Here is a 12054-nt window from a genome sequence, read left to right as displayed (position 1 = left end):
GCTTGCCTGGCATCACAGACAAAGGCTCTTGCACTGAGCCATCCGGTTACTGTTGGGCTGATGTTGATTTTGCCCAGCTCTGGTGCCTACCAAGGATCTGGGACTCTCCTGGGGATGTCTCAATAAAGACAGTCTGAGGGGCTCGCCCGAGTCTGCCCTGACCTGCACCCACACCTTCCAAAGGGTCTCAGTGGGGGTGGCGCAGGGGCTGACCGCAGAATCCGAGCACCTTATGGGCCCCTCAGTGTTCCCGGCTATGGGACGTCTTGTGTTCTTAGTGGCAGCTTACGAAAGTTTAAACCCTTTGGCTGGCTCAGCCCAAGGCCCTTTGCCTACTGTTCATGAGAACTCAAACAGGGAGCACCCTGCCGCCTTCCGACTTGGCATTTGAGACAAGCACCTACCGAGGTTGTTGTCTGTCAGCACCTCCTTGACCCTCTTGGTTATGCCGTAGGTGTCCAGCTCTGGAGACATGGCTACCAGTTCTTGGATGCTGAGGGCTGAGTGTCCCGAGAGAGGCAGCGGGGTTGCGGGCTGGGAGTCTGGTGCTGGCGGGTCGCTGGGTTCTGATGGCTTCCCATCCTTACTGGTGTCGATGGGGGGACAGGGCTGCTGGACCAGCTCGGTCAGACTCTTCACTGACTCGCTGGAGCTCATGGGGGACTCGGGGGCAGGGCTGCAGCTGGCGGAGGTCTTTGGAGTGCTTTCTGTAATCAAAGCACATGGAAAACCGTGCCTGAAAATAGCTGTCTTGCACCATGTACATCGACTCTCCTCATCTAGGAGATACTAATTAAATGCTCTGTACAAGGAGTATACAGTATGGTATTCTATGGATCTTAATTAATTGTTCCATAGTTTTTTAACTGAGAGTAACCTCTAATTTTCTGTATTAGAAAACAAAAATAACATCAATAGAAGAAAAACTAGGGGTTTAAATGAGAGGTTTCTGAAGGCTTAATATAGGGGCATTCTGCTAAAAAATATCTGTCATATTAATCATGTGTTATCACTGTCATGATTTCTTCTGATGAAACCCTGTAATTCTGTAATTCAGGAATACCTTGGTGAGATTATAATTTATGAGGTTATTTTGTCCATGTTTTCCAGAACAAAAAGAATGGACAGACAGGTTATTTTATTTTATTTTTTTGAGACAGAGTCTCACTCTGTTGCCCAGGCTAGAGTGAGTGCCGTGGCGTCAGCCTAGCTCACAGCAACCTCAAACTCCTGGGCTCAAGCGATCCTCCTGCCTCAGCCTCCCAAGTAGCTGGGACTACAGGCACGCACCACCATGCCTGGGTAATTTTTTCTATATACATTTTTAGCTGTCCATATAATTCCTTTCTATTTTTAGTAGAGACAGGGTCTCGCTCTTGCTCAGACTGGTCTCGAACTCCTGAGCTCAAACAATCCGCCCGCCTCGCCCTCCCAGAGTGCTAGGATTACAGGCCTGAGCCACTGCACCCGGCCTGGACAGGTTATTTTAAATGAGGGCTGCCATGATGTGTGGTCACTGCAGTTATGAAGCTGCTGGCCCCATGGTGGCCCAGTTCTGGGTCTCAGGATCCCGGGTTGGTTTTTACTGTTACTCCCAGAGGGCTCCACAGCACCCAGCTCTAGAGGATGGAGGGAACCAAACAGGCGGAGCACCTGCTCTACTCTCTGGCTCATCCATTTTAGAATTTTGCACTGAAGTGCTTGCTTCTGAAAACCAAGCTCTTTGTTTGTCTACACCACGCTGTAACCAACACTGGAAGCAACTGGGTCAATGTGGACACACAGGGGTCCACACTCTCTCAAGAAGGCCCTCTGCCTGGCTGGTGTCACTGCAGGTGCCCAGTGGGAAATGCCACCCCGTGCTCCATTACTGAGTCCCTTCTGGCCCCTCTGCTAGCAGCACCCATAAAACCTGACAAGATAGGCTTGATCCCAGTTTGGAGACATCTGGAATAAAGACTTTGGCCATTTTCAAATGTCTAAATACAGAGTAAGGCTGTCCAGGAGTAAAATGTGAAGTGACTTAGTACCGAGGTCCTACCCACAAGGCAAAAATCTGCCTTTGGTCCAGCTCAATGTCTTGACACAATCTCTCTCCCCCATCCCACCAAGGCTGACATATGGTAAGACCCCACAGTGCCATGTCATGCATGTCACAGAGGGCAGGGCAGGGTCTTCCTCTTGCCACTTTTCCCTAGCAGGGGTCACTCAGTCAATGTCAGCACATGTAGCAGGTACCCCAAAATACTAGTTACCTGACTATAAAGTAAACGTAACACTGAGTAGGAGCTTAATTTCAATTTACTGTGTAACATTTTATATTCAGGATAACAATCTATTGCCAGTGTATTCCAAATACAAGGAGTATCTTGTATTAATACCCAGAAAGAGCAAAACCCCAAATAAAATAACAGCACTTCAAGTGATAAACCTGTTTATTGTCCTCAACTGGTACAAATTTCCACCATCATATAAAGCTGTGTCCTCAACCTAGGAAATCAGGTTAAAAAAAAAAGAACTCAAACTGGTTTGTGAAAGATGTAAAAGAGACAGACGTAAAAGGCAGAAGTGGTCTATATAAATCTTTAAGGCAGTATGAATCCTACAAATCGGATTTCTTCTCTCTGCTCACCCCCAGGTCACCATACAACTGAATATAAAACCCAGCAAATGTTATTTTTGTATCCGAAGCAGCAAAAGGATTGTACTGTAAATTCGCCCTGATTCACCCATGCGAGGGACTGATTTGGCAGATCATCCATCTTGCTCACTGTATACTGTCAAGGATGGCATGAATTCCCCACATGATAAACAGATTCCTTCTCAGGTTTGTGTCCTTTAACCCACAGCAAGGTCAAAATCATGGCTGCCTGGCTAATAAACCACACAGCGCTGGCTGCTGGAGCGCCTCCCTGTTTTGTTCTGGGTGTCGGTGCAGGCAGATCTCGCCCAGGAACCGAGCAGCCGTGCAGTTCTGCCTTCCAGGCATCCTCCGTGAGCCACTCACATGTATTTTTGCCACGATGAACCCCCGTAAGAACTAAACAGAGGTGCTCACCACCCATTACCAGTGTCCCTCTGTGTTGCCGACCCTGACTACAGACAAAGGCAGAACCCCTGAGAGCAAAACGCTGTCTGGGCCCCGAAACGTACAGGCGTGTGGAAGTGACACACTGCAGCAGGTTGCTGGAGTTACCTGGTATCTGCTTCTGCACCCTCAGCCTGAGTCTGAAATGCAGAGAACTAGAAGCCGAGCACTCTTCCTGGAGATGATTTCCTCACCAGCAGACGCATGCATGCATAGGTCGATGTGCCTGTGGTCTCGGGTCTCAGAAAGCAGGATTGGGCCCACGTTCTTTGGACAGGCATGGCCAGATGCAACGGCAAATGGACCCGGTGGAGACACTATGAATCCACACGCTCAGAACATCGTGTTGGAAAGAAAGTCATTCCTTAGACAGCTATTTCCAGGAAGCACCGCAGCCCCAGCGGCATGGCCAGCACGACAAAACCAAACCCATTAGCAGAGCAGCCCTGCTGGGGTGGCCAGGGTGGGGGGTGCCGTCAGTGCAGGGGGGACAGTTGGTTGCCCATATGACTCACTGTCTTGACAGAACGAGAAAGGTGGTCAACAGGGAAGAAACGTTGCTTTTTCTTTTCCACAAATTAGCAAATGGAGCTCTCTGATTAAACTAATACTCTTTCAAAGAACAAGGCTTTGCTCCATTCTATGTAATTAAAAATAATAATAAAAAAAAGGTGTCCTGAGCATGGCATGAAGGTACTGAACTTGGGGACAGGAGCTCGCTGTACTAGCCAGCTGTGTTAACTTGAATGTGATTCTTGACTTCTTACAACACCCTGGTGACCTCATCTGAAAACTGCAGACAGGGTTGTCGTGAGGAAGGAAGCTGCCACATAGCTGGGGCTAGGTAAACACAATCTGAATTTTATGGTTTTTTTTTTTTTTTTTTAAAGAGTAGTTACTAAATTGTATGGAAATGTGTTTATTTCTCTAAAGGCCTACATGCAACGTACACCTGGGGATTGACACCTTGCTCTTCCACAGTGCCCAGCACATGATGGGGACACTGGTGCAACTCAAAGGGCTGCATCCTGTGTGATGCATTTGGATGACAGTCCAGAAAGGGTAAAACTATAGGGACAGAAAACAGACCAGGGTTGCTAAGGGGTGGGGGTGGGGGAGCCTGAAGTGACTACGAAGGGACATGAGGGAATAGTTGGGGGACGATGGAATTATTCTATATCTTGACTGGGAAGACTCACAGAACAGTTCTGAGTGAAGAGTGAATGTTACTACATGTAAATTATACTTTAGTAAAAATGTACTTAGGAATAAAGTGCTAGTGGAAAGAATGAATGAAGGCCATGTCATTAGGCCACTGGGAACACGGCACAGAACAGATCAGAGGTGGCCCTGTCCCCTGGAGCTCGCAGCTAGCAGGGAAGACAGCTATGAAACAGCAAATACCTACAGGCTGATGGATATTCTGGTGGGAGACAGATGGGGGTACACAGCAGGGGCGCAGGGACATCTGCCTAGGGATGAGAGAGATGTCCTGGAAAAGGGACATTACAGGCATGAGCAGGAAATTAGCCAGGTAAGTTAAGAGGGGTAGGAATGGTAAGAAGAGAGGTAGATTGTTCCAGACGTTTTGGAGTTACCAAACCTGGGGTAGCTGGTGGGTTTGAGGCATGAATGGAACTCAGTGTGGTGAGAGAGGCCCCAGTGGCTGGGTGGTCAGGGCCTTGGAATTGGCTGTGTCTGGTGTCTGTGTTTTAATCCCAGTGCAATGGGAGCCGGGAAAAGGCCCGCTCCAAGATGGGGCTGCCCTGCACCTAGCACTGCTTCTCTTTTGCAGACTTGAAGTGGGCACTGAGAGTTTATTGAGGTCTTGTCTGAAATAGGAAAAAACTGGGAACAGTGTCCATCACCAGGAGACGAGGTATCTCAACTGTGGCACGCTCACACAGTACGCTGTTATGCTGCGGGCAGCAGCGAGAATGTAAGAACTGCAGCCACGTGTGTCCACATCAGAGGCCTAATGAGGAGTCCCCAAAGCAAGACGCTGACAAGAAACAGAGCATGACATTTGCATAAAGCCTGAAAGCTTGCATACACTACGTATGGTGTGTGGCTACTGAGGTAAGTAGTGAGGGTCTGTCACCACGCACGCGAATGATAAAAAGCACATCCAAGGTAGACAGCAGTCTACTCCTAGGAGGAATAAAATTAGGGAGGGGGCTTCAACTCTATCTTTAATGTCTTATTTCTATTAAAAACATAGGATTAAATTATGACCAAAAGTTAATGCTAAAGTTGGATGATGGGTAGGTATGTGTTTACTACATTATTCTAGAGTTTTCTTTATGTTTGGAGTAGTGTTGACCTAATATTAAAAAGTAAGAAAGTAAGTAAGTTCACTGTTGCTTCCGCACAGAGAAGGAGCTTGAGAACACACAGCAGGGTGGTAAGAACTGGAGGGCTGGAAGAGTGGGAGGCAGGTATGGAGAGAGATGCAGGTTTAAGAGCAGTTTAGGAGAGGGAGGGGTGGGGAGAGGAAGGGGAGAGGCCTGGGTGGCAGGTGCCCAGTGAGCCACTCACGGAGGGGCACGTGGCAGCAGGGCATCATGGGGCTAGGAGGAAGACCATGGAAAGAAAGCCCACCACCTTGCCATTTGTAAGAGCAGCCACTGTTTAGGCTGACATTCATCGTGCCCTTACTGTGTGCAGGCACTGAGTGAAGTGTATAGGAGGAACAAAGTCAACCCTCACAGCCGCCTCCCAATGTGAAATAGACACAGTCACTTCCCACATTTGACAGAAGATACGGTGCAATGGCTGGATGGTCCAGCTCTAGATAGCCCTCCGTACAGTCAGTGGGGCCTGCCCTGCACCCCGAGTGTCTGCTAGAGGTGGGAGTGACGGGGCCTGCTTTCCAGGACACGGCTTCTCTACCATCCACCTGTCAGCACGTGCAAAGCTCAAAAACATAACCACGAGTCACAAAAGAGCCAATCCCTTCGTGGGATCAGGGAAGGGAACCAGAGCACATTTCACACCAAGTGTGAGTGGGGCGTGTGTTGAGGGCGTTTACACATGGTTTCCTTCACTCCTAACGGCCCTGCGGTAGGAACACACCCCACATTCTCCAGCGAGGAAACTGAGGCTCAGACAGGCAACTCGGCTTGGCCAAAGTCACATGGATGGAACACGGATTGGAAACAGGTCAGGAGTGGAAAGGCTCGATGCTTCTGTCCATGCGGCCACCTGCCCACACCCATGGGGGTTCTGGATCACAGCCTGCCTTCATTCATTCCCTCACTCACACATTTTTAAAGCATCTACTCTGTCATGTACTCTGTTAGGCCTTGGGATAATGGAGAAATTAGACAAAACCTTGCTTTCAAGGAGTCTGCAGCTTACAAGACTGAGACAATAGAAAACGGGTAATTTGCATATTTGAAAATCCCCTACCCAGTCCCATCCATCCAGTTTTGACAGCAATAGTAAGGTGTTACATTTAAAAAGTGATCTATGTGAATTAATTTTTTGCCAGGTGTTGAATCTTGCAGAAGAGGAGCTTGGTTAGTGAGCTACAGAAAGCAGAGACAGTGACTCGAGGCCCTCTGAGATACAGAAGGCATTCAGGAACTATAAAAGGATTATGAAAAATATTACATTCCAAAAACAGCAGGCAAACAACAGCTGCCTTAGGTTTTCAATAGGAGCCAACTGGAAACACGCACCCACCATAATTTTCAGAGACAAATCTCTCTGCAGTTTATCCGAGCCACTGTTTAAATTTCCATACCCAGCTCTCTATCTGCAGTAATAATAACCCAAATTCCATTTAGTGTTCATTTGAGCAGTCAGGATAAAGTCATTTCTTATTATCTCCCCACTGTGTAAAAAACAGCTTGAAGGTAGGAAGTCAGCAAGCATTTTCACCAAAAAGTAATTATTGTAAGTGACATTTTTACTGCTGGCATGCCATAAGGCGAACTGTACGTTCAGAAGGACAAGTTGCTGAAACAAAATGACAGGGTACTCCGTGACATTCTGACAAGAACCCAAACATTATTTAACTGGCGGCTGGTCTGATGCACCACTTTTCATTATGTCCATAGTTTAGGCTTTGAGCCCGTGCCAAGCCAGGAAATTCCATGTGCCTATAAAGACAGACGGGCACGGCAAGGCGGGAGAAAGGAAGAAGGTTAGCAGGGAGAAGGGGGTGGTTGTGGCCTGGCACATTTAAGTGTGAATGAGTGAGGACGCCAGGGGGAGGGCTGGGGCCTCGGCGCGGTGGTGAGCGGCGCAGGGTGCGAGGACGGGCGGCAAGCTCTCGGGTGCGCACGGCAGACATCCCAGGTCCAGCAGGAGCCCTAGGGGCCTGGAAGGACCCTGCCCGGCCTGAGGGCCTTGGCAGTGGTGACCCCACCAGTCCAGAACGCTTCCCAGCCGAGTTCAGATGGACAGATCCTGACGTGGACGCCAAACCTGCCCTGAACATGGGGACTCACTCGAGTGCTCACCCTGTGCTCCGAAGAGACCTGCCACCTGGCGGTTACGGCCGGAGTCTGTTTAGATAGAATGAGCTTCTGTGCATCAAAGGTGAACAGCCACGCTACTCTGACCTCTTGTACCTTCATCACCCGTGGGTGAGGCCTGTACCACACAGTGACATGAGACCTGCTTGCATGACCAGCTCTGAAATTTCTCACCAAGTCCCTCCTCGGTGGCGGTGGTGCTGACGGGCTTGTCGGTTCCCGAGGCTTGGCTCTGACTTGAGCAGCAGACACTCACAGCCCTTGTCGGAGCGCTACCATAGTCCTCTAGTCACGTGTCACCCTTAGACACGGCCAATACAGGAACGTGGCGTTTTCTTGAGTACGAGTGGTATTTAATATTTTGACCCATTAATGAGAGCTTGACACAAAGCAGGTGGCTACTGTATTTAACAGGTGTCACAGAGACACTCAGGAGCTTCCCCCACCGCTTACTGTGCTGTTTTCCTACTGAGAAGGAAACGAGTGCAATCCAGCCACGTACTGAGGAGTATCAGAGACGCACCCAAAGGGGCCACATTGCAAACGGGCTTCTCTCCAAGGTGAGCGCCTGCGTCTACACTGGCGGGGGAGCGTGCAGGTGCAACTCCTGAGGTCTACTCCCACACGGCGGCATCAAGCAGTAGCATGGCCCTCTGCAGCCCCAGGTTGCCATAAATCACTGAAAATCTCAGCAGCAAACTTAACAAATCTCTTTTTTCTTTTTTCAATCACATAAAGGAGTAACCTGAGAAATGGTTGGGAGTGGGACGGTCAAGCCAGGAACTGGGGCCAAGCTGGGTGGCACCTCTGTCCCCCTGTCGGCACTAGTTTCTTCTGTAAGATGGAAGAGCAATGATTCCTCTCTCACCCTTCTGCCAGGACTGGAGTAAGACAAGAGGAGCTAAAAGTCCCTGGCACCTAGTGGGTGCTGGGGGGGCAGGGGTGTGTGTGAACAATTTATTTTCTTAACTCTGCCTAAGTAACTGTTACAATGACATAGGAGCCAAAATACTTTATTTATTAACAAAGGAAACTTGTTTAATAAAGTCAAGGTTATTTAACTTGTGCTGTTTATATCTTACCTGCCCAAACGTAATTTCTCAGCCTCTTAAAGATGCGTCCTGTGCCTTTCAGGGAATAAGGGGGCTTTCTATGCACTGCGGGGTGCCAGAGGACCCGGGGGTCCAGATGGCAGCAAGGCAGCCCCTGTGCTCCCAGAACTTGCAGCCAAAGGGGGGGAAGACCGACCTCTGTAAGCAGGTCACTGTAACAAGGAGCCTGGGGCAGTGGTTGCTCACAGCACCTGTCACACCGGAGCTGGGGACGAGAATGGATGAGGGTGGACCTGGGGGGAGGGGCACCTGCACGAGAGGAGGTGGGGAAAGAAGAATCTGAAGACAGGCCGAGTTGTGGACTAAGCAAGTGGCACTTGAACCCGAGGGAGGCTGGACAGCAGAGTGACCAGTCAGATGTGCATTGTGTAAAGATGGAGCTGGCCTGAGCGAGGGGACACTTGCCTGAAGACGGGGTGCTCAGCGGGCACAGAGCTGTGCACACGTGGAGTGGGGAGCCAAAGGCCGTCTGCCAGGCTGGCTCAGGAGCCCTGGGGTGGGTAGGCCACTCACCTCGAGAAGGAGCTCTGGGGGGACGAGGCCCAGGGTCAGGCGGTCTCTGGCCCTGCAGGCAGTTGGTCCTCCCCATGGCCTGGCCACAGCCCAGGGGAGCGAGATGCTCACTGCCCCTGCCAGGGAGTCAACTCGCTCAGCTCTTCTAATGAGACACCACGTCCGTGTGTGACCCAGGACCTCCCTCCCACCTGGGATGCTTCTTCACGCTCTTTCCTTCTCCCCATGCTGGGAGGCCACACTGGGGAAAGCTACCTTAGAAATCCTGTGTTGACTGGAGACGCGCGAGGAGAAGCCGCAGAGGTGACATGGTCCTGTGGTGGGCTAGAGCCCACCCATGGGCCGGGAGGGGACCCTGCCAGGGACTCGGAGTTAAGTCTGCTTTCCCTCAGGGCTCATTTTTCTTGTGTATCTTTTATAAGCTCTTAAGGAAATATGCACATCAAAAGCAGAGCTTGGAGATATTAAAAATTAAAAACCCTGCTTAAATTACAATTCAATTTTTGTAGGGAACTCACAGTCTGGCAAGACTGCTGAAGTGACACTGGGTGACACAGTTGGCCCCGCTTCAGGAGCACAGTGCTTGCCCTGCTCCAGCTTTTCTCCAGATCCACGCTGATTTAGAAATAATGCTTGCCAATTACCTTCAATAACCTTATTAACCGAGCCAGCTGTGCGTATGAACACTTATCAATGCATCCCTGTGCATTAAGAGAAAATGTATGTCATACAAACAGTCTAAATATATAATACCGAGATGGGAAAAAACAAACCCTCTAGTTAAATTGCTTTGCTGTAATCAAAGATTAATCACTGCGTGAGCGTGCGTGTGTGAGTGTGTGCGTCCTCTCTTTTTCTCCAGGGTTCATTTCTGGCCTTGGGCAAACCTGCCCATCCCTCACCAAGCCACTCTCTCCACCAGGCAGCTCACACGGCTGTTCTGATGGTGGAATTAATTTTCCCAGATTTCTGAGAGTTGGAGGAGCTAAATGGTGGTCTTAAATGTTGTTTTCTTTCTGAGTCTTGTAGGCCTGTAGCTCACAAACACTCCTTTCCCCCAGGTGCGTGGTGGGCAGCAGGCTTGGAAGTGTCCATCTGTGCCTGTCCTGAGAGCAGCCTGTCCCTTTCTCGATGATGCTGCCAGGCAGCCTGGTGAGCGGGTGGTGACGTTTGGGCTGTGATGGAATGTTCCTTCGAGAATCCATGGCTGACCACAGCCAATGGCGTGGAGGGCTGCTCCCTGCCTTGAGCCCGACGCGCAGGTGAGTGAACTCATCTGGCCCCACGAGGGCCTGGGGCCACGCTGAGTGGGACCAAGTGACATTCTCCTTATATGAGATGGTATTAGAAAAGCCATTAAGGTACATTATTTTACACATCCTCCTAATCTCTCCACACTGCTTTACTTAATTTGTGATGAAATTGTTGAGAAAGGGTACTTAATGTAGGACAGTCAGTAAAAGTAATTTATCATCTTCCCGCTTCAGTGCTCACGTTATCAGAGAACTCATTTTCTGCATTCATCATGCAATCAGCCTATTATTTGCATATTAATCAGGCAGTGGACCATGAAAGAACTGCATCCCAGCCAAATGCTGCACTATCTCAGGAGAAACACTCGGTAATTATCATACATCAGTGTTATGATGTGGTAATTGATTAGAACATCTCTCTGCTGCCCCCGGGGAGTCCCTCTGCTAACCCAGCTCCAGGCACTCTGGACAGATTTTCCTTTTCCTGCAAAAAATCAGAGTAACCACTGCTGTTCTCTCAGAGTGCTATTTCTGTGGAGTATTGATCCTCTTTGCCAAATTCATGAGGTATTTTAAACCATGTGAAACAAAACCGACCTTAACTCAGGAACGAGAAGGTCTGACAGTGACTCGGGAATGTCCCTCTGGGCCCATGTGCCCTCTCTCCTCAGCATTTTGGGTTCAGAGGTGTTGCTTCGGCTTCCATAAACATTTCCTTATCAAATAAAATGTTGCAACTTCAGTCCCTCCTAATTGCAAAGCTGGTACAAAGGCAGTTTGGCTGCTTTATTTAGGTGCCAAATGACAGACTAATTTTGGCCTTCCTGTAAAGGACAAACCCGACCTCTGCCAATTCAGACTCCGGCTATATTTAGGAGCCCAGTTCCAAAGGGAAGAGCAAAACACGAAATCAAGATGAAGCCAGTGACGGAAGCTTCCCGGTTGGCCCCTGTGCTATGCAGGACAGTGCCAGGAGGGACTCCCCTCCTTCCTCCTTGTGGGCAGCTGAGCACGGCCCATGAGCCAGTCTGCGTGGGGCTGGGGCTGGGGCACTGGTGAGGGAAGCCACGACAGCTGTATGGTCAGGCTGCCCTGCAGCGAGGAAGGGACCTCGGGCCACTATCTGTATGTTCATTGAATTTAGACTGGAAGGGGTTTCAAGAAGCACGGATCCTCCATCTTAGGCAAGATGGATTGTCACTTGTCCACGGCCAAACTTCATAAACCCAGGTCCAACGCCACCATTGACTTGTCGATCATCCCTCCCCTTCCCCTGCATAGGTCCCTGGTGAAACACACGGGACAGATCCCAAGGTAACCAAGGTGTCTGTTTTTCTACCAGTTGTTTGTTTTGTCATGGATCTTTTTTTTTAATATTTGTCTATTTATAATCTGAAGCCAATTCTGTCCCTTGTTTTGAAGTGTGGCTTTGCCTTTTCTCTGAGTGTGGTTCCAGGACCTGGGGACCAGGTTCGTAGGGCCCTGGCACTTGCTCCTGCAGACACTTCTGCCAACACACATCAGTTCTGTCATTTCATTCCCATACCTTTCTAAAATCACCTGAGGATTACTAGGCATTTAAACTTCTTCATTCCTTCTCTGGA

The 12054-nt window shown here is 49.6% G+C and overlaps 1 protein-coding gene across 6 annotated transcripts in view; it reads right to left on the bottom strand.

The window, feature by feature from the left end:
- Window positions 1-12054, bottom strand: part of CUX1 (cut like homeobox 1) — a 363108-nt gene that overhangs the window by 40907 nt on the left and 310147 nt on the right. For 3 of the 6 annotated variants that reach the window (XM_045543043.1, XM_045543041.1, XM_045543042.1), the window contains exon 21: window positions 405-707. The exons of the other annotated variants lie outside the window; for them this stretch is intronic. In XM_045543043.1, the coding sequence (XP_045398999.1) occupies window positions 405-707 (303 nt within the window). The remainder of the gene's footprint in view (window positions 1-404; window positions 708-12054) is intronic. 6 annotated transcript variants of the gene reach the window in all.

Source organism: Lemur catta, chromosome 2 (assembly GCF_020740605.2).
Source record: "Lemur catta isolate mLemCat1 chromosome 2, mLemCat1.pri, whole genome shotgun sequence".
NCBI classification, from domain to species: domain Eukaryota; kingdom Metazoa; phylum Chordata; class Mammalia; order Primates; family Lemuridae; genus Lemur; species Lemur catta.
Note: the sequence above shows the minus strand (reverse complement) of the source record. Positions and strands in the feature narration are given on the sequence as shown.